Genomic DNA, 27,928 nt, shown 5'->3' on the forward strand with positions numbered 1-27,928 from the left:
CGTTATGTAGATAAAACATTTCTTTCTTCCTGTACGAGAGACCCAGAAAAAAACAGAAAAAAAACAAAAGGATGGACATTAGAAAGAGGATAATGATTGTGTTATTCCGTAGTCAGCCAGTGCAACAAAAACCCCACCTGGAGCACAGTGTTAAAAAAAGAAAGAAAAAAAACTCAGCAGTAAGGAAGCCCCTCAACAAAGGCTGTGGGCATTGTCCCTCCTCCACATAAGGGATCGTGTTTGTCTCTTTGTCTGTCTGTCTGTTTGTTTTGATTAATCTGTGTGTGTCTTTTCGTCTCTCAAAAACGTTCTACATTTCCATTTTTGCCAGAAAGCATCGAAGATAAATGTCCCATCAGAAAAAAAATAAAATAAAAAAAAAACAGAAGCTCTCCCACACTTGTGGCTGTATTTTTCCACACGGGTCAGTGGGTTGGGTTGCCATGGTGAGGGGATCCCCAGCCCCCTCCCTCCCTCACCCTCCTCCTCCTCCTCCTCCTCCTCCTTGGCAGCTCTATCAGTCCTCGCTGGCGGGGCTCTCCTCGAGAGGCGTGATGGCGGGGAGGCCCAGTCCCGTTGCATTGTGGGACGCGCCGGTGAGGCTGGCGACGGTGTGCAGGAGGACGAGGACCAGGAGGCAGAGTTTGAGCCGGCTGTTACAACACTGTAGTCTGCAGGCTGCCGAGGAGCTGAGGGAGGTGCGGTGCTGGCAGGGCGGGTGGGTCCTCTGCAGGGTGCCCCCCCGGGAGGAGCGGTTCTCTGGTGGCTTCACGTCCCACCGCACGTCACAGCACTCTGCGTCCGGGTGCGCGCCCGATGGGTAGTCCTCCAGCAGCCCTGAGGGGAGACACTCTGTTAGTACCACACATTACGTTACATTTACATTTTAGTCATTTAGCTGACGTTTTTATCCAAAGCGACTTACAATTTCTGTATGACAAGTCATCAGGAAGGGCACAACTCTATCAGCTGAGTAACAATTTTCAAGTGTTGAGTGCTACAGTGTAGGTTAGTTTATTAGGACAAGTGCATGACAGTAAGGGTAGTTAGGGTTAGATTTTCTTTTCTTCTATTTTTTTTATTTAAACTTTCTTTCTCTTTTTTTCATTAATTTCATTTCATACTGTACCTAGTCCAGCCCTGTGCCATCATTAATACCACACATACTGTACCAAGCCCAGCCCTGTGACATCATTAATACCACACATACTGTCACGATCCTAGGCCCGGTCCTGGTTGGACTGGGCAGGATGGTAACATTGGGCAGTGCCCTCCACCTAACACTGGGCAGTGAACCTCCACCCAACAGTGGCTCTCTACCTAACATTGGTCTCCTACCCTCTGGTGGCCATCCGCAGACGGTGCGGTCCAGTACACTGGACTCCTGACTACTATTTTAACATTAATTAATAGTGTGATCAATGTGGTGTCCTGGTGTGTGCTGTCATTGACTTTCCCTTCCCTTGTGTGATTTGGTGTACTGTTTGGGTTGTTATGAGTTGCTTTTGTGTTTGTCATTGACTGGTGTCTAGGTTGTTGTATTTCTGTGTTGGCCAGGTGTTTCTAATTGTCTGTCTGTCCTCCCTTCCTTGTGGCGACATTCCTCCTGTCCCCTTCCCCGTTTCCTGTCCACGCCGTATTGTGCTGTCATCCTATAGTAAGTGTTAGTGTTTGTTGTTTTGTTGAGTAGGTTGTTAAGTAGTTTCTGTATGTTCTTTGTATTGCACTGGATTCTACAGTAAACTCCCTCTCCAAGCTTCAATCCTCGTCTCTGCCTCCTCCATACATTTCCCTTTCTGCAAAACTGTATTCTACCTACCTCCACCGTAACAACATACTGTACCTAGCCCTGTAACATAATTAATACCACACATACTGTACCTAGCCCTGTCACATAATTAATACCACACATACTGTACCCAGCCCTGTAACATAAATAATACCACACATACTGTACCTAGCCCAGCCCTGTGACATCATTAATACATACTGTACCTAGCCCAGCCCTGTGACATAATTAATACCACACATACCTAGCCCAGCCCTGTAAAAGACACTCTGTTAATACCACACATACCTAGTCCAGCCCTGTAAAAGACACTTTGTTAATACCACACATACCTAGCCCAGCCCTGTAAAAGACACTTTGTTAATACCACACATACCTAGTCCAGCCCTGTAAAAGACACTCTGTTAATACCACACATACCTAGTCCAGCCCTGTAAAAGACACTCTGTTAATACCACACATACCTAGTCCAGCCCTGTAAAAGACACTTTGTTAATACCACACATACCTAGTCCAGCCCTGTAAAAGACACTCTGTTAATACCACACATACCTAGTCCAGCCCTGTAAAAGACACTCTGTTAATACCACACATACCTAGCCCAGCCCTGTAAAAGACACTTTGTTAATACCACACATACCTAGTCCAGCCCTGTAAAAGACACTTTGTTAATACCACACATACCTAGTCCAGCCCTGTAAAAGACACTTTGTTAATACCACACATATCTAGTCCAGCCCTGTAAAAGACACTCTGTTAATACCACACATACCTAGTCCAGCCCTGTAAAAGACACTTTGTTAATACCACACATACCTAGTCCAGCCCTGTAAAAGACACTTTGTTAATACCACACATACCTAGTCCAGCCCTGTAAAAGACACTTTGTTAATACCACACATATCTAGTCCAGCCCTGTAAAAGACACTCTGTTAATACCACACATACCTAGCCCAGCCCTTTAAAATAAACCACGTTAGCCCAACCCTGTAAAAGATCTTGGATCTTTATAAGACCATATTTGGAAAATACGTAATTTTGTTTGTTTGTTTTGTTTGATTTTGTACATTGTATTGCACACTATTGTTTTACGTGAACGTTTAGTGTCGCCTAAAATGGCCTTGTCCCTTGTTATATCTGAAAATAAATAAATAAGTACATTTTAAAAAGACACCCACATGGCATGTAAACAGTGTGAGAACACGGAGAGTAAAGTGACTTCCTCTCCAGAAGCTGCTGTGGCACCATCCTCGTCCTGGCCGTGCGCCGCATGCTAATTTGAGCAGTGAACTTTGAAGATGGCTAAATCTGCGCAACCCACCCTGACACCCCTTTGACTGTAAAGAGCTTAACTCTTGACGAGAGAGAGAGAGGGTCGACTCGCCTGTGTAATTATAGTAATAATCTGACAGGGTCTGTATGTCAGAGCCCTCCTCCTCCACCCCGGCCCGTTGATAGGACACACACACACACACACAACACACACACACACACACACACACACACACACACAACACACACACACACACACACACACACACACACACACACACACACACACACACACACACACACACACACACACACACACACACACACACACACACACACACACACACACACACACACACACACACACACACACACACACACACACACACACACACACACACACACACACACACACACACACACCAACAGCAGAGCCATAGCTGCTCTTATCATCGTCACCCTTGAACCCACGTTCCCTCTCTTACTATATTCATCCTCCTCACTCATCATTCCCTCATTCTTTCTCTCTTTCTCTCTCTCCATCACCCTCACCCCTTTCTTTGATGGCGTCTGTCACCCCTTCTCTCCGTCGGCATGTATCCATAGAGCACACTTAAAGGGGCACTTCACCCAAAAATGTTTGCACATAATCTGACACACATCCAAAAACAGTTTTGCACACATTTGTTTAGTTTGATAGTTATTGAGAGTAAATTATGTCATTGGTGACATTGTATCCTTGTGTTGTGTTAATTATAGCTCCATGACATCACTGGTGGATGTGTGTGAGATTATGTGCAAAATAAATCTGCATTGTTTTTTTGGTGAAGTGCCCCTTTAAGGTCGATTGTGTGACAACCAAGCAGAGCAGACTCCTCCCCCTCACATCCACAGTGACACGTTAAAGCAGAGCAGACTCCTCCCCCTCACATCCACAGTGACACGTTAAAGCAGAGCAGACTCCTCCCCCTCACATCCACAGTGACACGTTAAAGCAGAGCAGACTCCTCCCCCTCACATCCACAGTGACACGTTAAAGCAGAGCAGACTCCTCCCCCTCACATCCACAGTCACACATTAAAGCATGACACCCCTCACACACCACTGTCACAGTCTATGGGTTTTGTCACAGGGCAGAAATCTGGTGTGTGCGTGCGTGTGTGTGTATGTGTGTGCTTGTGTGTGTGGGTGTGTGAGATTATGGAGGGTAAGCAGCGCTTCGTTCAACGTCACTGCAGGATTGATCAGCAACAGCTCCCCCTAAGGGCTTGGAGTATGTGTTACATGTTATGCGCACTCTACACATACTGAGTGATAGTGTGATTAAGAGCTACTCTGTAATATTTCTGCTTTCACCCGTGGTGATGTTGTTGTTGTTGTTGTTGTTGTTGTTGTTGTTGTTGTTGTTGTTGTTGTTGTTGTTGTTGTTGTTTATGCAGTATGTAATGAGGATCACAGGGAAGTGCTCATCTCAGCAGTGCTTTTAATTACAGCCCAGAGAGGAAGTATTTCTAACCAAGCGGCAAACAACAGGAGCTATAAACTAGTGGATCTCAAACGTGGGCCTCGGGGGGCCAGCGGCGAGGGCCGTGAGATGGCAGAAAATTATTGAAAACATTAATTGCAGAATGTCAGAAAACACAGAAACATAAGTGATTATTCAACTAAATAAATAACAACACAACGAAAAACAAGCCGTGAATAGGGCTATAATAGGGAATAGGGCTTCTATTACTTATTGTACTGCACTATTTTACTCTTGTCTATTCTACTCTTACTCTTTTTTAGGGCTGTCCCCGACTAAGGATTTGGATGGTCAACTATGATTGGCCAAAATTTGCCGTTAGTCGACTATTGGTAGACAAAAAAAAAAAAAAAAAAAAAGTATAATATTTAAATTTTTTTTTTTAATTTTGTATCATTCCATTTGGCCTGTGGGGGTGCTTAATGTCTGAAGGAGTCGACTGAAGGCTTCTTGTCCTCTGCAAAAGCATGCAATTGGTCCACTGATGGATACATCTTGATATTTGTCTAGTCTAGTCTGTTCATTAGATGGGTGAAATCCTCTTTCAGTGCCTCTGTGCCTGTTTTCTTAGGCAGTTAGCCTCTGGTATGCGTGCCATTAGCGTTAATATTAATATATTCGACTAAGAGGTTGGCCAGTCGACTACGGCTCCTTTCGACCGATTAGTCGACTAATCGACTTATAGGGGTCAGCCCTACTCTTTTTATTATTGTCTATTTTTTAAACTGAATCAAACCATAAACAAGGTGGCCTGTTGGGATGTTAGATCCTAATGTGAAAAACTGTGATTTTATATGTCTGCACTTTACAGTATGTGCTCAGTTTATACCTGTCTTTTTTTCTGTTGTGAAGCACTTTTAGCTGCAGTTTCTGTATGAAAGGTGCTATACAAGTAAAGTTGTATTATTATAATTTTTTTCTCCCATCCCAATTTAGTCGTTATGCCAATTCCCCCCCTCCCCTTCCTGGTCGTTGCTCGCATTTGCCCCCTACTTGCCGGTCTAGGGAGCCCTGAATCTATCACATGTCCCCTCCGATACACGTGGAGCAGTGGAGGCTGCTGACCAAATTTTTAGGTGAAGCACAAATTATTATATTATATTATATATTAAATAATATTTTTAAAACATCCCCCACTGTGTGTCAGTGGTCAGTGGACACAGATGAAAACATATTAACATTAGGTGACAGCGGACCTGACCAGATGAAAACATATTAGGTGACAGCGCACCTGACCAGATGAAATCATATTAGGTGACAGCGCACCTGACCAGATGAAATCATATTAGGTGACAGCGCACCTGACCAGATCAAAACATATTAGGTGACAGCGCACCTGATCAGATCAAAACATTTTAGGTGACAGCGCACCTGACCAGATCAAAACATATTAGGTGAAGGTGACAAGGAAGCCACAGACTCATACCCCCCCGACACTCAACTAACCGCCTCGGACAGTCCTTCATACCAGTGGCCATCAGGTTCCACAACAGTGGGCAGCGACTGCTGCCAGACATCGACCTAGAACTAATAGGAACCCAAGTAGGAAAATAACACTACCTTATGCATACTGCACCTTATGTGGATACTGTGATACTGTGAATAATGAATAATGTATATTTCAGTTAGTTAGATAGTAAATTATATTGACCTATTTGTTTACACTGCTTGTGTTGTTTTCACTACCTGTACCGCCCCCCCCCCCCCCCCCCCCCCCCCTTCCCCCATGCTGCTATGATGCCTGAATTTCCCCAAGGGGATCAATAAAGGAATATCTTATCTTATCTTAAAAGGAAAGATGAAATTACCTACCTGGGTTCCATCCTATAGAGGCAAATCTTTCCTGTGACAAAATGGGATCCAATGTAATAAAACTAAGTCAACCAACGAACTAGATTCCTGTACCGGATCTCCTCTCTGGTAAACAAGAATACCTTGAAGACTCTAACAGGAGCACTCATTCAAGGGTACTACGACTATGCTTGCACCTCATGGTACCAAAGCACCTCAAAGGCACTAAAAACAAGATTACAAACATCACAAAACAAACTGGTCAGACTACTGCTTGACCTTACTCCTAAAACCCACCTCACCCCTGTCCACTTTGACAACCTAGGATGGCTTAGAGTAGACGACAGAGTACAGCAACTTGCAATGGGCCTGGTCTACAAGATACACTACACCACTAAGATACCCATGTGCATGTCGAAATACTTCCCAAAGGTCAGTGAATACCACGACCACAACACCAGAGGGAGTTCCACAAATCATGTTCAACCCAGATAAAATAATAAAAAAAAAAAAAAAAAAAAAAAAAACGTTTTTTTTAATAAAAGAAAATAGTCATAACTTAGAAATTAGATTGCATAGGTCTATGAATCGATATCGCGATTCTGTTTCGATTAATTGCCCAGCCCTACAGTATGTACAGTAAGTTAGCTTGGTGATTATCATTGTGATGTAGGCTAAGCTGCCTAGCTACTGTTAGCATACAAGCACTGTAGCCTACTTACTTTTTCATCCACAACGTTTTTTCTGATCCAGATGCATAAATCCACTTCTTCATGTTGCTCAGTTGCTGGTTTATACTTCGGTCCTAATGTTGGCGCAACGTTTAATTTAGCCTGACTTGTTATAGCTGTACAGCTTACTAACTACTAAACAACAACTTTCTCATAGTCTCAACTTTCACATAGTCAAAATGGTCCAGCTGCATGTCCGGAGGATAGGTTTAGCTCGGGCCAATCTCAAGTTTCTCAAGTTTCTTTATTAGTTGGCATACAGAAGTACAGAATACTTTTATACAAAATGCTTCTTTATGTTACATTTTGTATAAAAGTATTCTGTACTTCTGTATGACCATAATAAAGAAACTTGAGAAACTTGAGATTGGCCCGAGCTAAACCTATCCTCCGGACATGCAGCTGGACCATTTTGACTTTGCAATGCAGAAATCTCTGATTGGATTTGCAAGGCTGCCAATCATATTCAACCTCCGTGTATTGGATGTCAAGGGCTGTCAATCAATCAAACCTCCATTCAATGGCAAGAGTTTAACTGCACAGGCCGTGCTTAGATGAAGTTAATAGCCTATTTTGATTCGCTGTTATTTATTATTTATTTAACAATGGGTCACACCTGTGCAGGCCTGCTCAGAGCTGTCAATTTTGGCCATTTTTGAAGAAAAAAATATTCACTGGCATTTATAAAAACATTTATAATAAAAAAAAAAATAAAAAAATTTAAAAAATATATATATATATAGTTTTTTTTTTTTATTTATTTTTTTTAATATATATGTATATGTAAATTAATAATAATTATGAATTATGAGTGAATTTGTGTTTCACGTGTTGTCATAGAGAAACCTCCACTGACGTGGAGACAGCCAGCAGCCTCTTTTCACCTGACAGCGAGGACTCTCACTGGGGAAGTGTAACGTGTGGGAGGCTCACACTACTTCCCCCAGTTCCCTCCCTCGCTGTGCAGGTGCCCTGACCGACCTGTAGGAGTTGCTGTTTACAACGACCAGGACCCACCCCCCACCGGCTTCCCACTCGCTGACACTGCCAATTGTGTCAGTATGGACGGCCGACCAAGCCGGAGGTACCGCTGACAGCCGGATCTCTGTCTCTGCGGTGGTAGGCGAACGCTTAGTCCGCTGCGCTACCCGGCCGCTAAGTTGTATTATTATTATTATTATAAATATAAGAATAGCCTTTTTACTTTCTGTAGACGTGACATCTACTCTCATTGTCTTGCCTTGTAGGCAGAGAGCTTGAGAAGCAGTGCTCTACACCACTTCACAGCTCAGTGACAGATGTGCTACTGTAGTCTGGGTCATACTCAGTGTTGGGAAAGTTCACTTTCTACATGAACTAGTTCAGTTCACAGTTCACACATTTTAAAATGAACTAGTTCAGTTCACAGTTCATAATAATCTTTTTTTAACTAAAGTTCTATTTCGTTAGGGCTTACGCTCAGCACCAGTTGCATAATATCTCGCTTCAGTGGATATGCACTGAATACATTTCAAAATGTACCTTTACATACCAACATCCATCTGACCACACCCCCATCTGCTGCCTACATAAGCAGGGGTGGGGCCACACACTCATCTCCTTCTCAAATTTCATCCACAAGGAAGTGCCTGTATACACCACTTGACGTGGAGAAAATATTAGTCTGAGGAAAGGAAAACAAGAAACAAGGATATGTTGACATTATACCTTTATTTTCTCTCTCACTATTTTCGAGAAAATACGGCGATATTGTCTTCGTCACTGGAGTGTCTGGAAGATGATGATCATTCTGTGTGACCTCCACCGGCTTTTCGTATTAGGGGCTCACGCCGCTGACATGCTCCCCATCTACAGTCCTCCTTGCTACGGCTGGATGGGTTTGGCCCTCCGGCCATACAGCTGGACTGTGGGAAACACCGACTGTTGTGGGAAGCGGTTGTATTACAGGGTGGGGTAAGTTCTGTTTTGCTTGCGAGCTCTGGTTGTTGTTGATGCTGTGGGGGTTAACTGACAATTTTACGAAACGCCGACTCCAGATTGGGGTCCTCTGCTCGGCTTAAACGGCGGTCAGAGGATCTTGGTCTGACGCCCATGATGGTCAATCTAGTGGGCCGCGACCAGGACCTGGTGATCCCAGGATTCTCGAGCGGATGCTTCTCTGTCCCGTGCAGGCCCCATCTTTCATATAAAATGAAAGTACACCCTAAACGAGGAAATGTGGGCATAGGATCTTCTTTATCGGGAGTTCCATGCTCAAAGTCGGCTGCAGCCCGAAATGGGAACTGTGCTGGCCCCGCTGTATGTCTGGATCACCGTTGTAAACTGTGTTTTGACATTCTTTTTCTTTTCCCTCTTAGGGGAGAGACTTGGACAGCGGCCTGTCTGAAGTGTGGCTTGTTATGTTGTTGTGTACAGTTCAGGTGATAGCTGCTTAGCTGGCGTGCTAGTTGTGGCCTACTGTGTTAGCCAGTCAGCTGTTAGCTGCGGCGCTAGCCCGCTGTGTTACCAGGCTAGTAAACGTTAGCTTGTTGCTATCAGTCGGATAACTGCTTAGCTGGCGTGCTAGTTGTGGCCTACTGTGTTAGCCAGTCAGCTGTTAGCTGCGGCGTTAGCTCGCTGTGCTTACCAGGCTAGTAAACGTTAGCTTGTTGCTATCAGTCGGACGGCTGTTAGCTTAATGCTACACTGTTGAACGTTTTCTATGACTATAACATGCCTTAAACACTCTGACTACGACGTCATCTTTGACAGAGGATGTTAGTCGAACCTACACCTGGAACCCTGCCAGCGAGGACTGCGTCAACATGGAGAAACGTAGCGGCTGGGTGGCGCAGTGACGCTACCCTCGTCGCCGGCACAGGAGATGCTGTGTTCGACTTCGGTGTCCCGTTAGCCAGATTGCAGTTCTCTTGGCCTGCGCTCAGGGTAGGAAGGTCCCGACCGGACTTTAAACACTTCTTCTTTCCTTCCCTTCTAAATGTTTTGTAATAACGATGTTTTCCAAAACGGGTGTTGCTGCAATACATTGAGGATACGACGTGTGTTGTGTGTGAATTGTCTTGTCACTGGTATAGCTTCTCTCTCCATAGAAATCGGGTTGTTGTTTACATGTGTAAAAATGATCTGGTTAGTTGTGATGAGAACATGTGTGTTCATGTAACGTGAACTCACAACTAAGAAATGACGTAAACTCCATGATCAAAACTGCTAAAAAAAATTTCATCAATGACAAAACCGAGGAAAACAAAAATAAACCACGTGAACTTTGGAAATTACTCAACAATCAACTAGGCTGCAGTAAAAAACTTAAAACCAGGTTCTCAAACATAAACATAAAGACGGACAACACGCTCATCACAGAAAAGCTGGATGTAGCCAATTACTTAAACACTTTCTTCACAAACATAGCCACAACACTGGTAAACAAACTACCCTCCCACTCAGGGCAGTATGGGGTAGAACACATAGTAGCATACTACAAGAACCTAGGCGTCCACAAAGACGACTTCAAACTGGAAATGGTAACTACAGATGAGGTACTCAAAAAACTGAGCGCCCTCCAACCAAACAAGGCCACTGGCCATGACAACATCCCCTCCAAATTCCTCAGAGACTCAGCAGCAGCCATCACCCCAGTCATCACACACATAATAAACCTCTCCATAAAACAGGGACACGTCCCCAAGGACTTCAAAATTGCGAGAGTAACACCCCTGCACAAAAAGGGCAGCAAATTAGACCCGGGTAACTACCGCCCTGTTTCTATCCTTACATCCATCTCGAAAGTCATGGAAAAAATAGTATACGAACAGATCGAAAAGTACCTCGCGGAAAAAAATCTAATCTACGAATTCCAATCTGGCTTCAGAACATCCCACTCCACTGACACATGCCTTCTCTACTTGAACGACCACATCAAACAAGAGGTGGACGCGGGCAAATACTGCGGCATGGTCATGCTGGACCTACAAAAGGCCTTCGACACTGTCAATCACACCATTCTGATTGACAAGCTAAAAGCAATTGGTTTTGATAGTTTATCAGTGAGCTGGATAGAATCCTACCTGGAGGGGAGGGAACAGATGGTGGAAGTAAACGGTACCCTATCCCCCCCCCCTCACAGTGAGCTGTGGTGTTCCACAAGGAAGCATACTAGGACCACTACCATTCCTAATTTATGCAAATGACATGTCGTCAGCTTGTGACTGCAACTTGTTCCTGTTTGCGGACGACTCAGCCCTGCTGGTCTCTGACAAGAACAAGTTACAGGTTGAAAAAGCCCTCAGCTCGGAACTAGGCAAAATCTGCATATGGCTCGCCGACAACAAACTATCATTACACATGGGCAAAACAGAGTCCATTTTCTTCGGTTCAAATAACAAACTCAGCAAGACCGACGGCTTCTCGGTTACAGTGGGTGACAATATTATCACAAGGAAAGATGAAATTACCTACCTGGGTTCCATCCTAGAGGCTAATCTTTCCTGTGACAAAATGGCATCCAATGTAATAAAAAAAGTCAACCAACGAACGCGATTCTTGTACCGGATCTCCTCTCTGGTAAACAAGAATACCCTGAAGACTCTAGCAGGAGCACTCATTCAAGGGTACTACGACTATGCTTGCACCTCATGGTACCAAAGCACCTCAAAGGCACTAAAAAACAAATTACAAACATCTCAAAACAAGCTAGTCAGACTACTACTTGACCTGACTCCCAGAACCCACCTCACCCCTGCCCACTTTGACAACCTAGGATGGCTTAGAGTAGACGACAGAGTACAACAACTTGCAATGGGCCTGGTCTACAAGATACACTACGCGACCAAGGTACCCATGTACATGTCAAAATACTTCCCAAAGGTCAGTGAATACCACGATCACAACACCAGAGGGAGCTCCACAAATCATGTAAAACCCAGATTCGGCTCAAACAAGGGACTAAACACGTTTCGCAATTATGCCACATCAATGTGGAACGCCCTACCTAAAGCTGTAAAGGAATGTGAATCACTACCCACTTTCAAAAACACTCTAAAAAAACACCTACGTGAGACTGCAATTCGAAACTGGCCCCTACAAATGTCCTAACCTAGTTGTACAGTAAATGACCAAGTAAGGCTTTGTCAGTATTCCAATGTACAGTGTAAAATGTGTGTGTGTCCCCTACCCAACCCCCCCCCCCCCCACCTCCAATGTACAGCCCTCACCCAACCCGCCCAACCCCACCCCACCCATCCAACCTCCTCCAATGTACAGTTTCTACGCCAAATGTATATACACTCCTTTTCTGGACACTTTTGTATCACAAACAGTACTGTATTTGCAAATCTGATATGTCATAAATGTATAGATGTAGCAGTATTATCTATCTGTATGTCATGTATGTCATATATGTTGTGATGAATTGAAAATGGGGGACCCTGATGTAAACAAGACGAAAGTCTTTCTCTGGTCTGCATCCCCTTAACAATTGTATGTATTGAGCTGTACTGTACTGTACCCATTCTGCAATCTGTTAATAAACTTTTCAATGAATCAATCAATTATTTAACCTATAAAGCTATGCTTAGTGACATGTGATTGAGGAATGAATTCTTTTCTCAGCCTGTAATGACAATGAACAGTGTGTTCACATATTAACAGGGTTACCTGTTCAACTTGGTCGTATCAAGGGTAAGGAAGGAGGGGTGATCCCCCCGGTTTCCCTGGGGCTTCCCCACCCTCCTTTCAGACATGTTTTTTTTTTTTTTTTTATACTTAAATTTTTATTTTCAGTTTTTTTATTTACAAACAAAACATCCACATACAATAATACAATTGGCGGTCAAAATTATAAACGACAGTACAATAGAATTCGATAGATAAGAACTAAAAGATATAGCTGATATTAGAAAAATTTGTATCAAAATCAAATGACGAGTTGACCTAAAATAAATTCACTAAAGGGGAAAAAGAAAAAACACAGCAAAACAAAAACAAAGAAAAGAGATAAACAATAAAAAAAATAAAAAAAAAATACAAAAAAAGTGACATGGGTTCTTTGGTACCTTCATAGTTTATTTTCGTTTTGTTTTTTCTTCTTGTCTCCTTTTCACTCTCCTGTGATGTTGTTTCTTTTTTTCCTATACTCTTCCCACTTCTCCCATTTTGACTCAAACTTCTCGTCTTGTAGCCTCAGCCTATATGTGATTCTCTCCATTTCCTGTATCCCACCCACTATCTCTGTCCATTGTTCCCTCATCGGTGCTTCTACTCTATACCACATTTTCGTCAGTGCTTTCTTGGCTGCTACTAGTAATATCTTAATCAAGTATATATCTTTCCCCTGCATTCCTTCCTGTGTTAAGTTCCCTAAATACAATACTTGTCCTGTCTGGGGTATTTCATATCCTACTATTTCATTTATTATCCCTCCTATCTCTTCCCAATAGTTCTTTATTATCTGACATCCCCAGAATATGTGTGTGGTTTGCTATTTCCTGTCCACATTTTCTCCAGCATGGTTTCTGTGTTGGTGTATAGTTGCCCTGTATTTCTGGTGTTATAAAAAATCGAATTATGTTTTTCCACCCAAACTCCCTCCATATCCTTGACCCTGTGGTTGTGTGTTGTATCTTACATATGTTATACCATTCTTCTTCTGTTATCTCCGTTTCTAATTCCTTCTCCCACTTTTCCTTTATATATTTGGTTGTGATGTCTTTGCTGTCCATTATTGCCTGATATAGTGCTGATATCCCCCCCCCCTTCCTTCCTTCGTGTGAGGTTTTGCCCGCTGCTCACTACCTTTTCTCTGTTTCTTTAAGCCTATACTGTTTATTTCCCTTCTATACTGTTTATTTTCCCTTCTCACTCACTCTCTCTAGCCCCCACCCTCTCGTTCCTTACCCTTAGTGGCCACACCTGTTCGATATTCTATTATCTCTCGCACCTGTGGTGGCAGGCTAATTAGTCCCCCTGTGGGCTTTAAATACCAGGGCGCTTCCCCTCGTTTTGGCGTGGGGTCGTGTTGTATACTTGCCGAGTCATATTCTCTAAACATCTAGACTCTTTCGGGAGATCCTCTGTCTGCCTATGCTGTTCCATTCTCCGGCGTCGAGATGTTTGCTCCAGCCTTCGCCTGCTGTCGCCGTTGCCTGAGAGTGGGACTGGTCTGCGCTCCCTAGACTTCCACGGGAGGCATCCCAGTCATCCACTTCAGACCCCCCGCGCAGCTGTCGTCCTGACGCACATCCAGACCAGCGCAGACGCTCTCCAGTCCACAGCGCGCAACGCGCATCTTCCAAGGACGCTCGAGCTTGGCACGCTCCTCCGTACCGGCGCGCAACGCGCATCTTCCAAGGACGCTCGAGCTTGGCACGCTCTCCAGACCAGCGCGCAACGCGCATCTTCCAAGGACGCTCGAGCTTGGCACGCTCCTCCGTACCGGCGCGCAACGCGCATCTTCCAAGGACGCTCGAGCTTGGCACGCTCTCCAGACCAGCGCGCAAAGCGCATCTTCCAAGAACCCTCGAGCTTGGCACGCTCCTCCAGACCAGCGCGCAGCCGCGCATCTCCTAGACCTTCGAGCTTGGCACGCTCCTCCAGACCAGCGCGCAGCCGCGCATCTCCTAGACCTTCGAGCTTGGCACGCTCCTCCGTACCAGCGCACTGACGCGCATCTTCCAGACCTTCGTGCTTGGCACACTCCTCCTCGCAGACGCACCCCGAGGCGTCTCTCTGTTCCGACGCGCACACCAAGGTGTGGCGCGCACTCTGTTCCTCGGCTCCGACAGCGGCTACCCGGTGGACGACATCCTCGCCACCGCCACTGTTCCAGTTCTCTGTTCCGACGCGCACACCAAGGTGTGGCGCGCCACTCTGTTCCTCGGCTCCGACAGTGGCTACCCGGTGGACGACATCCTCGCCACCGCCACTGTTCCAGCTCCCTGTTCCGACGCGCACACCAAGGTGTGGCGCGCACTCTGTTCCTCGGTTCCGACAGTGGCTACCCGGTGGACGACATCCTCGCCACCGCCACTGTTCCTGCTCCCTGTTCCGACGCGCACACCAAGGTGTGGCGCGCACTCTGTTCCTCGGCTCCGACAGCGGCTACCCGGTGGACGATGCCCTCGTCACCGCCACTGTTCCAGCACTCTGTTCCTCGGCTCCGACAGCGGCTACCCGGTGGACGATGCCCTCGTCACCGCCACTGTTCCAGCACTCTCTCCCTCGGCTCGGACAGCCAGCCGCCCCGGTGGCGATGCCTTCGTTCCCGTTGCTGTCCCTGTACCATTACGCATGCGCCTGGGTGAGTTTTGATTGTGATGTCACTCACCCAGCGTAGTGCCCTTGCCCCCGTTCCCGCTGCTGTCCCCGTACCTTTACGCATACGCCTGGGTGAGTTTTGATTGTGATGTCACTCACTCAGCGTAGTGCCCTTGCCCCCGTTCCCGCTGCTGCCCCTTTACCTTTACGCATACGCCTGGGTGAGTTTTGATTGTGATGTCACTCACTCAGCGTAATGCCTCTTGCCCCCGTTCCCGCTGCTGTTCCTGTACCTTTACGCATACGCCTGGGTGAGTTTTGATTGTGATGTCACTCTCCCAGCGTATTGCCTCTGTTAGTTAGTTTGGACATTTCATCTCCCAGCGTATTGCCTCTGTTAGTTAGTTTGGACATTTCATCTCCCAGCGTATTGCCTCTGTTAGTTAGTTTGGACATTTCATCTCCCAGCGTATTGCCTCTGTTAGTTAGTTTGGACATTTCATCTCCCAGCGTAATGCCTCTGTTTTTTGTTCTCACTTAGAATAGTATTTTTGGACTTTACATCTCCCCCTGTGTGTTTGTCACACGAAGATATTATTACTTTGTTCACTTTGTTATTTGGACTGTTCTGCACCTGCTCTGTTTTTTCCCTTTTGTGCATTAACTCTCTCCTCTGTCCTGCAGAGCGGCCCAGATGTTTTCCCACCAGTCCCCAGTTCCTCCCTGTACCCCAGCCCGCCTCCGCGGGCCTCAGTCCCCTTCTAGTTCCACCTAGTTCCTGGTCCCAAGTTCTCCCCTTCTAGTTCCACCTAGTTCCTTGTCCCTAGTTCCCCTAGTCCCCGTTTCTCCTGTTCCCTAGCTCTCCTAGTCCCTAGTCCTCTCTCCCTAGTTCTCCTTGTCCCTGTTTTACCTAGTCTCTAGTTCCTCTGTCCCAAGGCGTTCCCTTAACCTTCCCTTAGGCGTTCCCTTACCTTCCCATTGTGTTATATTCCTGTATTTGTGATTCTCCCTTAAAGGGACAGTGCCCTTTTCCCTGTTTTTCCCTGTTGTTCAATAAATATCTGTTTCTTGGCAAACCATCATACCTGTCTTGTGTTGTGCGATTGGGGTCGGTTACAAACCATAACAGTACGACCCCACCAGTCTACGACCCCAGCCAGCACAGACTGTGTATGTTGAGTTTGCCTTTTTTTTCTTGTCCCCTCTAGCTCCCCTGTTAGCCCTGTTAGCTTCCCTGTTAGCCCAGTTTAGCTTCCTTGTTAGTCCTGTTTAGCTCCCTTGTTAGCCTGTTACTCCCCTGTTTAGCCCAGTTTAGCTTCCCTGTTTAGCTTGTTAGTCTCCCCGGTTAGCTCCCCTGTTTGCTTCCCGTTTTGCCCTGTTTGACCCCCCTGTAGCTAGCCATGCCCTGGCGGCTAACCCAGTCCCTCAGCAGAGCCCCTGTCTGCTAGTCTTGCCCCGGCTGCTAGCACAGCCTCTATGTTTATGCAGCCCTTGCTGCTGGCATGGGCCCTGTAGCTAGCCATGCCCTGGCAGCTAACCCAGTTTCCCTCTGCATGGCCCCGGTCTGCTAGCTTGGCCCCGGCTGTTAGCACAGCCTCTATGTTAATGCAGCCTTGCAGCTGGCATAGGCCCTGTAGCTAGCCAGGCCCAAGCAGCTAACCCGGTCCCTCTGCATGGCCTCCACTTTTTTGTGTAGTTTCTCCCACTGCTAGGACTGCCCTTCAGCTAGCAAGGTCAGTATTCCCACAGCTAGGACTGTCCTTCCAGCTAGCTTGTTCTCTCATGCTGGTCCAGCCCTGTCTGCCAGCCTAGCTCCGGCAGCTAGCGCAGCCTCTATGTAGATGTAGCAGTACAGCTAGCATAGGCCCTGTAGCTATCAGTGCCTTGGCAGCTACCCTTTCCCTCTGCTAGCCTAGCTCGGCAGCTAGCGCAGCCTCTATGTTGATGTAGCAGTACAGCTAGCATAGGCCCTGTAGCTATCAGTGCCCTGGCAGCTACCCTTTCCCTCTGCTAGCCCTTTCCCGGTGCTACCATGGTTACCCCTTTGCTACCCTGCTTGCCCCTCAGTTCCTCTAGACCAGTTGCTCTAGACCAGTTCTCTAGACCCAGTTCCTCTAGACAGTTCCTCTAGACCAGTTCTCTAGACCCAGTTCCTCTAGACCAGTTCCTCTAGACCAGTTCCCCCAGTTACCCCTCGGCGACCCTGTTTCTTTTGCTAGCCCCACTCTTGTGGTGGCTTCCCCTGCTGGCTTGGCCAGTACCTCTTGTTTTGCCCCCTGCCACTCTGTCTGTATTTGTTTTGGGTCGCCGGGTGGCTCCCGTTGGAGGGGGGGATACTGTGAGGTTTTGCCCGCTGCTCACTACCTTTTCTCTGTTTCTTTAAGCCTATACTGTTTATTTCCCTTCTATACTGTTTATTTTCCCTTCTCACTCACTCTCTCTAGCCCCCACCCTCTCGTTCCTTACCCTTAGTGGCCACACCTGTTCGATATTCTATTATCTCTCGCACCTGTGGTGGCAGGCTAATTAGTCCCCCTGTGGGCTTTAAATACCAGGGCGCTTCCCCTCGTTTTGGCGTGGGGTCGTGTTGTATACTTGCCGAGTCATATTCTCTAAACATCTAGACTCTTTCGGGAGATCCTCTGTCTGCCTATGCTGTTCCATTCTCCGGCGTCGAGATGTTTGCTCCAGCCTTCGCCTGCTGTCGCCGTTGCCTGAGAGTGGGACTGGTCTGCGCTCCCTAGACTTCCACGGGAGGCATCCCAGTCATCCACTTCAGACCCCCCGCGCAGCTGTCGTCCTGACGCACATCCAGACCAGCGCAGACGCTCTCCAGTCCACAGCGCGCAACGCGCATCTTCCAAGGACGCTCGAGCTTGGCACGCTCCTCCGTACCGGCGCGCAACGCGCATCTTCCAAGGACGCTCGAGCTTGGCACGATCTCCAGACCAGCGCGCAACGCGCATCTTCCAAGGACGCTCGAGCTTGGCACGCTCCTCCGTACCGGCGCGCAACGCGCATCTTCCAAGGACGCTCGAGCTTGGCACGCTCTCCAGACCAGCGCGCAACGCGCATCTTCCAAGAACCCTCGAGCTTGGCACGCTCTCCAGACCAGCGCGCAGCCGCGCATCTCCTAGACCTTCGAGCTTGGCACGCTCCTCCAGACCAGCGCGCAGCCGCGCATCTCCTAGACCTTCGAGCTTGGCACGCTCCTCCAGACCAGCGCGCAGCCGCGCATCTCCTAGACCTTCGAGCTTGGCACGCTCCTCCGTACCAGCGCACTGACGCGCATCTTCCAGACCTTCGTGCTTGGCACACTCCTCCTCGCAGACGCACCCCGAGGCGTCTCTCTGTTCCGACGCGCACACCAAGGTGTGGCGCGCACTCTGTTCCTCGGCTCCGACAGCGGCTACCCGGTGGACGACATCCTCGCCACCGCCACTGTTCCAGTTCTCTGTTCCGACGCGCACACCAAGGTGTGGCGCGCCACTCTGTTCCTCGGCTCCGACAGTGGCTACCCGGTGGACGACATCCTCGCCACCGCCACTGTTCCAGCTCCCTGTTCCGACGCGCACACCAAGGTGTGGCGCGCACTCTGTTCCTCGGTTCCGACAGTGGCTACCCGGTGGACGACATCCTCGCCACCGCCACTGTTCCTGCTCCCTGTTCCGACGCGCACACCAAGGTGTGGCGCGCACTCTGTTCCTCGGCTCCGACAGCGGCTACCCGGTGGACGATGCCCTCGTCACCGCCACTGTTCCAGCACTCTGTTCCTCGGCTCCGACAGCGGCTACCCGGTGGACGATGCCCTCGTCACCGCCACTGTTCCAGCACTCTCTCCCTCGGCTCGGACAGCCAGCCGCCCCGGTGGCGATGCCTTCGTTCCCGTTGCTGTCCCTGTACCATTACGCATGCGCCTGGGTGAGTTTTGATTGTGATGTCACTCACCCAGCGTAGTGCCCTTGCCCCCGTTCCCGCTGCTGTCCCCGTACCTTTACGCATACGCCTGGGTGAGTTTTGATTGTGATGTCACTCACTCAGCGTAGTGCCCTTGCCCCCGTTCCCGCTGCTGCCCCTTTACCTTTACGCATACGCCTGGGTGAGTTTTGATTGTGATGTCACTCACTCAGCGTAATGCCTCTTGCCCCCGTTCCCGCTGCTGTTCCTGTACCTTTACGCATACGCCTGGGTGAGTTTTGATTGTGATGTCACTCTCCCAGCGTATTGCCTCTGTTAGTTAGTTTGGACATTTCATCTCCCAGCGTATTGCCTCTGTTAGTTAGTTTGGACATTTCATCTCCCAGCGTATTGCCTCTGTTAGTTAGTTTGGACATTTCATCTCCCAGCGTATTGCCTCTGTTAGTTAGTTTGGACATTTCATCTCCCAGCGTAATGCCTCTGTTTTTTGTTCTCACTTAGAATAGTATTTTTGGACTTTACATCTCCCCCTGTGTGTTTGTCACACGAAGATATTATTACTTTGTTCACTTTGTTATTTGGACTGTTCTGCACCTGCTCTGTTTTTTCCCTTTTGTGCATTAACTCTCTCCTCTGTCCTGCAGAGCGGCCCAGATGTTTTCCCACCAGTCCCCAGTTCCTCCCTGTACCCCAGCCCGCCTCCGCGGGCCTCAGTCCCCTTCTAGTTCCACCTAGTTCCTGGTCCCAAGTTCTCCCCTTCTAGTTCCACCTAGTTCCTTGTCCCTAGTTCCCCTAGTCCCCGTTTCTCCTGTTCCCTAGCTCTCCTAGTCCCTAGTCCTCTCTCCCTAGTTCTCCTTGTCCCTGTTTTACCTAGTCTCTAGTTCCTCTGTCCCAAGGCGTTCCCTTAACCTTCCCTTAGGCGTTCCCTTACCTTCCCATTGTGTTATATTCCTGTATTTGTGATTCTCCCTTAAAGGGACAGTGCCCTTTTCCCTGTTTTTCCCTGTTGTTCAATAAATATCTGTTTCTTGGCAAACCATCATACCTGTCTTGTGTTGTGCGATTGGGGTCGGTTACAAACCATAACACTTCGTATGCTTTTACCATTATCTTAATTATCCCATTCTGTTCTTTGTCTTTGTCTAGTTTTATTTCTTTGTTGTAGTAGTCCCTAATCTGTAAATATCTAAAGTGGTCGCTATTCTCTAGTCCGAATCTTTCTTTCAAATTTTGTAGAGTCTGGATATCCCCTCCTTCTGTTATTGTACATATTGCTGTTATGCCCCCCCTCTCCCATATTTTGAACCCATGATCTTCTTTCCCTGGTTTAAATTTGTTGTTGTGCGTTATCCATCTCAGTATCTTGGTTTCTTTTTCTAGCTTGTATTTCTTTACTATCTTGTTCCATATATTTATAGTGAATTTGGTAATTGGGTCTATTAGTTGTTCCTTTCTTCTGTATAGCTCCCTGTCTCCTATTAGTGCCTGCACTTTGAGTCCCTCATTTTTTGTTTCTATGTCTTTCCATTTGGCTTCATAGTTCTCGTTACACCAACATGTTACTATTATCAGCTGTGCTGCGTAGTAGTAATCTTCTAAACTAGGTATTGCCATTCCTCCTTTCTCCTTTGGTAATTGTAGAGTCACATATCTTATCCTTGGCCTTTTCCCCCCCCATATGAATCTTGATATCTGTTTATTCCATTCCCTGAACTGGCTTTGTGGTATTAATATAGGTAGAGCCTGAAATAGGTATAGTAACCTTGGTAATATATTCATCTTTATAATTTCGATCCTTGAGCTAAAGTCTAGAGGCATTACTGTCCATCTTTCCAGGTCTCGTTTGATTTTCAGATTAATCTGTGTATAGTTTGCATCGTATAGTCCCTCCACCCCTCTTGTAATATTCACTCCTAGGTATCTGATCCTGTCCATATCCCATTTAATCTTGTATTTGTCTTTGATCTCTGTCGTTGGGGTGTAGTTCAATGTTAAGGTCTGTGTCTTTGTTACGTTAAGTCTATATCCTGAGTAATATCCATATTCTGTCAGTAAATCCATCAGTGTCGGGAAGCTTGTGTCTGGTTGTCTCATATATACTATCACATCATCTGCGAACAGTCCTAATTTATGTTCTGTTCCCCTTATCTCCACCCCTTTGATGTCCTCGGTCTGTCTAATTAGTTGAGCCAGTGGTTCGATGAATATATCGAAGAGCGTCGGCGAAAGACAACAGCCCTGTCTTGTAGCCCTCTCTAGTTTGATCCGGTCCGTCAGGTTGCCATTTACTTTAATCCTTGCCGTTGGTTCTTGATATAATGCCCTAATTGTTTTCATCGCGTTTTTGTCTAGTCCAAATTTCTCTAATACTTTATATAGGAATATCCAGCTTACACTGTCGAATGCTTTTTCTGCATCCAGGCTAACTAGTACTGCACTTCCTCCTTCTTTTTGTATCTCCTCTACTATCTGCACTGTCTTTCTTATGTTGTCCTGTGTTTTTCTTCCTTTAATGAATCCGGTCTGGTCTTCGTCTATAATATCTGGCATAAATGTCTCAAATCTTTTGGATATTATCGATGTATACATCTTGTAATCTACATTAAGTATGGACACTGGTCTGAAGCTATTACATAGTTCCTTATCCTTCCCTTCCTTTGGAATTGTAGTAATTATGGCTTCTTTCCATGAGGGTGGCATTGTTCCTTTTTTCATTGTGTGTCTAAATGCTGCCTCTAATATGGGCCTCAGTTCAAGTTCAAGTTCAAGTTCTTTAATAGTTGTCATACAGAAGTACAGAATACTTTCATACAAAATGCTTCTTACTGTTACGCTCCAGAGACTGTGCTAGACAAGATAGTATCAAATAACATAATAACATAATATAGCATGAATTTAGAAGAAGAAAATGAGGTCACAGTGTTCGGTATAGACATATGTACAATGTTCTGAGTTACCATATAATATACAATACACAATACTATGCAGTGTACTAATGTACAGTACTATCTAGTGCAAAGTTCCTGTCTAAATGTTTTGTAAAATTCCGAAGGGAATCCGTCGCTACCTGGTGACTTATTGTTCTTTGCTTTACTGATCGCATTTCCCACTTCCTGTTCCGTTATCTCTGCATTTAATATTTTGTTCTGTTCCTTTCCTATCAATGGTAAATCTAATTTTTCTAAGAATGTCTCTATCTCTTCTTCTCCTGCCGCTTTCGGTTGTGTGTATAGTGTCTTATAGTATTCTACAAAAGTCTTCTCTATTTCAGCTGGTTCTCTTAGTAACCTGTTTGTGTTTGTGTCTCTTATTGTGTGTATTGTATTTAGTTTCTGTTGTATTCTGATTCGTCTAGCTAAGAGTCTGGTCGCTCTCGTTCCTCCTTCATAGTATGTCTGTTTCACATATCTAGCCTTTTTCTCAATTTCTGTCAGTAATTCTTTGTTTATCTTTTCTCTAACGTCTTTTACTTCCCTAAGTGTCTCTTGGTTCTTTGAGTTTTGGTGTTTTTTCTCTAATTCTTTCAGTTTCTTTACTAAGTTCTGGTATGTCTCTATTCTGGCCCTCTTGAGTAGTACTGCCTTTGCTATCAATTTTCCTCGTATTACTACCTTCATTGCATCCCATAGAATGTTTGGATCTACCTCTCCGTTATCATTTTCCTCTCTGTATCTTATTATATCTTCTTTTACTTCGTCTACTAAGCCTTTGTTATTCAATAGCCCTACGTTCAGTCTCCAGACTGTGTTTCTCCGTCTACTTTTCAGATTTACTGTCAGATATGTTGCGCTGTGATCTGATATGTCTGTTACCCCTATTCTACAATCTTTTACTCTGTATCTGTCCCCTGTTGTCATGAGGAAGTAATCTATCCTTGAATATGTTGTGTGTGGATGTGAATAATGTGTGTATTCCCTGTCTAGTGTGTGTGTTTCTCTCCATATATCCGTGATTCCTAATTCTGTCATTTGTATATTCATAGATTTGCTAATGTGTGTTCTCCATCTCTTTGTGCTTGTCGTGTCCATGTCGTAATTCAATACTACGTTGAAGTCTCCTGTACAGATTAAAACGCCTTCCCCTTCCATTGCTATAATATCAAAGATTGTTTCAAATAGGTATTTCTCACTGTCTGGGGGTGCATATATATTCATTAATGTTACCATTTGGCCTTCCATTTTCCCCTTGGCCATTACATATCTCCCCTCTTTATCTCTCACTTCTTTAATCAATTCAAACTTCACTGCATTCTTAATCAATATAGCTACTCCTCTCCTAAGGTTCTGTTTAAAAGAACTATAAAACATATTCTCGTATCCGAATCTCTTCAGTTTTCCATGTTCTTGTTGTATTAGATGGGTTTCTTGTAGAAAAATAACCTGTGCCTCCTCTTTTCTAAGCTTCGTCATCACCTTACTCCTTTTGATTGGATTATTCATTCCATTAACATTCAGCGACATCATCTTAATACTTTTAATTTGTGTCATCTTTCCATTCGAAATGATCTCCCGTTCTACCCATGTCACATAAAATAATATTTGTAGTAGTAGCCACTGCTAACTTTACTCGACTTACATTCAAAGAACTATAATAAACATTTACAACATTCACAAAGTTTGACAATTCCATGGTGTCAGAGGTATTTATTTTCTTTCCTTTATCCCCTGCTGGGGGGTGGGGAGAAAAGGCTCTCCTATTGAGAGGGCTCCCCCTAGTGGCTAAAAAAGAAAGCTCACCATGTAGGTCCAGCATTGTCTGTGTGCTGCCCTGTCCTTGAGCTCCCGGTAATGTGATTTTTTTTTTTTTTTTTTAATATATATATATATACATACATACACACACACATATATATATATATATATATATATATATATATATATATATATATATATATATATATATATATATATATATATATATATATATATATATATATATATATATATATATATATATATATATACATACACATACACAATCTGTCCAACATGTGTTTTTCTATCCTATCAGTCATTTTCAGAGACATAGAATCAGTCATTTTCATGTCCACATTAATTTGTACTGTGTATCACATGCCTTCTCTCTGTTTAAGTTTTATCTTTTTTTTTATGTTTACAATTACTCTTATTCTATGTTGTGTGTATTTCTATGCATCTTTCACATTTAGTCATGGTCTTAGTCAAATGTTTTTGTTTTGTTTTGTACTTATCTTTCCTTTTGAAGTATCGTGGTCCCTCGCGCTCTTCCTGTGCTTCTTTCCGATGTCCCTCTGTCACTCTCCTCAGCTGCTCTGTCTCGAATCATCTCCAATCCCCATCTTTCATCCGTCCTCCTCTTCTCGACTCTGTTCCACCTGCGCATCTTCTCCAGTCTCTCCATCGGGGTGGGTGTATATGTGGGTTTTCCCCCCTCTCTTTGTCCCGGCGTCCTCTCTCCATCCCGATGTATGTCCCTCGCTGCCTCTTGTACGTTGCTGTAGGTTTTGGTGCCTTCCTGCCAGTATACTTTCAGAGCGGTCATTGGTGATTGGAACCGAATCCCTTTTTCTTTTAGAATCTTTTTTATTTCCACGTAACTTCGGCGTTTTGCAGCCACCTCCGCTGCATAGTCGTGGTCAAAGGGTATTCTCTGTCCTTCCACATCGATCTTCGTCTGCCAGGCTCTCTTAAGAATGTTCTCCTTGACTTCAAACCTCAGGAAGTTAATTATGACTGCTCTCGGTGGTCCATTCGTCTGAGGTCTCGGTGCTTGTATCCTATGTGCCCTCTCTATTCCCATATCGGTGTGTTCTGACAGTGACATGTCCAGTTTCTCTCGTATTAGGCTTTCCATATATTTGGACATCGAGGCTCCTTCTAGCCCTTCTTTCAGACCCCACACTATTATATTGTTTCTTCTTGATCTCCCCTCCGAGTCAGTTAACTTCTCTCTCATCTTCCCTTGTTCCTCGAGAGTCTCCATTAGAATCTTTTGTACATCTGTACTCCATTCTTCAGTCTCGGCCGTTCTCTCTTCCAACGCCACCGTGTCTTTCTCCTGTTTCAGCAACTTTTCGTCAATTGACTCAAGTCTCTTATTTATTTCTTCTTTGAGTTCGTTTTGTCCTTTCTTTACTTCTTCTCTGAGTCTGTCTATACTTGTCTGTATGCTTTGCGTGTTCGCTTCGTTTACCTTCACGCTAGTTTGCATGCTTGCCTGTATGTCCCGAATACTGGCTCCGAGTTCCACAGCCCAGCTGGGGATCTCCGTGTTGGCTTGTTGTAGCTGCGCCATTTCTTCACGTCGTTTCGTTATATCTTCACGTCGCCTCGTTATTTCCTTTTCTTCTTCTTGGGTCTTTTTTGTTTTCTTATGTCCACTTGTTCTTCCTCGCTTTTGTCATTGAATGCTTACTTTTTTCACATATCTAGCCTTTTTCTCAATTTCTGTCAGTAATTCTTTGTTTATCTTTTCTCTAACGTCTTTTACTTCCCTAAGTGTCTCTTGGTTCTTTGAGTTTTGGTGTTTTTTCTCTAATTCTTTCAGTTTCTTTACTAAGTTCTGGTATGTCTCTATTCTGGCCCTCTTGAGTAGTACTGCCTTTGCTATCAATTTTCCTCGTATTACTACCTTCATTGCATCCCATAGAATGTTTGGATCTACCTCTCCGTTATCATTTTCCTCTCTGTATCTTATTATATCTTCTTTTACTTCGTCTACTAAGCCTTTGTTATTCAATAGCCCTACGTTCAGTCTCCAGACTGTGTTTCTCCGTCTACTTTTCAGATTTACTGTCAGATATGTTGCGCTGTGATCTGATATGTCTGTTACCCCTATTCTACAATCTTTTACTCTGTATCTGTCCCCTGTTGTCATGAGGAAGTAATCTATCCTTGAATATGTTGTGTGTGGATGTGAATAATGTGTGTATTCCCTGTCTAGTGTGTGTGTTTCTCTCCATATATCCGTGATTCCTAATTCTGTCATTTGTATATTCATAGATTTGCTAATGTGTGTTCTCCATCTCTTTGTGCTTGTCGTGTCCATGTCGTAATTCAATACTACGTTGAAGTCTCCTGTACAGATTAAAACGCCTTCCCCTTCCATTGCTATAATATCAAAGATTGTTTCAAATAGGTATTTCTCACTGTCTGGGGGTGCATATATATTCATTAATGTTACCATTTGGCCTTCCATTTTCCCCTTGGCCATTACATATCTCCCCTCTTTATCTCTCACTTCTTTAATCAATTCAAACTTCACTGCATTCTTAATCAATATAGCTACTCCTCTCCTAAGGTTCTGTTTAAAAGAACTATAAAACATATTCTCGTATCCGAATCTCTTCAGTTTTCCATGTTCTTGTTGTATTAGATGGGTTTCTTGTAGAAAAATAACCTGTGCCTCCTCTTTTCTAAGCTTCGTCATCACCTTACTCCTTTTGATTGGATTATTCATTCCATTAACATTCAGCGACATCATCTTAATACTTTTAATTTGTGTCATCTTTCCATTCGAAATGATCTCCCGTTCTACCCATGTCACATAAAATAATATTTGTAGTAGTAGCCACTGCTAACTTTACTCGACTTACATTCAAAGAACTATAATAAACATTTACAACATTCACAAAGTTTGACAATTCCATGGTGTCAGAGGTATTTATTTTCTTTCCTTTATCCCCTGCTGGGGGGTGGGGAGAAAAGGCTCTCCTATTGAGAGGGCTCCCCCTAGTGGCTAAAAAAGAAAGCTCACCATGTAGGTCCAGCATTGTCTGTGTGCTGCCCTGTCCTTGAGCTCCCGGTAATATGATTTTTTTTTTTTTTTTTTAATATATATATATATACATACATACACACACACATATATATATATATATATATATATATATATATATATATATATATATATATATATATATATATATATATATATATATATATATATATATATATATATATATATATATACATACACATACACAATCTGTCCAACATGTGTTTTTCTATCCTATCAGTCATTTTCAGAGACATAGAATCAGTCATTTTCATGTCCACATTAATTTGTACTGTGTATCACATGCCTTCTCTCTGTTTAAGTTTTATCTTTTTTTTTATGTTTACAATTACTCTTATTCTATGTTGTGTGTATTTCTATGCATCTTTCACATTTAGTCATGGTCTTAGTCAAATGTTTTTGTTTTGTTTTGTACTTATCTTTCCTTTTGAAGTATCGTGGTCCCTCGCGCTCTTCCTGTGCTTCTTTCCGATGTCCCTCTGTCACTCTCCTCAGCTGCTCTGTCTCGAATCATCTCCAATCCCCATCTTTCATCCGTCCTCCTCTTCTCGACTCTGTTCCACCTGCGCATCTTCTCCAGTCTCTCCATCGGGGTGGGTGTATATGTGGGTTTTCCCCCCTCTCTTTGTCCCGGCGTCCTCTCTCCATCCCGATGTATGTCCCTCGCTGCCTCTTGTACGTTGCTGTAGGTTTTGGTGCCTTCCTGCCAGTATACTTTCAGAGCGGTCATTGGTGATTGGAACCGAATCCCTTTTTCTTTTAGAATCTTTTTTATTTCCACGTAACTTCGGCGTTTTGCAGCCACCTCCGCTGCATAGTCGTGGTCAAAGGGTATTCTCTGTCCTTCCACATCGATCTTCGTCTGCCAGGCTCTCT

The 27,928-nt window shown here is 44.9% G+C and overlaps 1 protein-coding gene across 1 annotated transcript in view; it reads right to left on the reverse strand.

The window, feature by feature from the left end:
* Positions 1-517: 517 nt before the first annotated feature.
* The window catches only part of LOC311228504 (NALCN channel auxiliary factor 1-like), a gene marked incomplete at both ends in the record, with an annotated part of 579,259 nt that continues 551,848 nt past the window's right edge, over positions 518-27,928 (reverse strand). Inside the window, one exon of the mRNA XM_084314408.1 lies at positions 518-837. Coding sequence (XP_084170534.1) covers positions 518-837 — 320 coding nt within the window. The remainder of the gene's footprint in view (positions 838-27,928) is intronic.

The sequence above is a fragment of the Notolepis coatsorum genome (assembly GCF_963971535.1).
Source record: "Notolepis coatsorum genome assembly, chromosome: 5".
Taxonomy (NCBI): Eukaryota; Metazoa; Chordata; class Actinopteri; order Aulopiformes; family Paralepididae; genus Notolepis; species Notolepis coatsorum.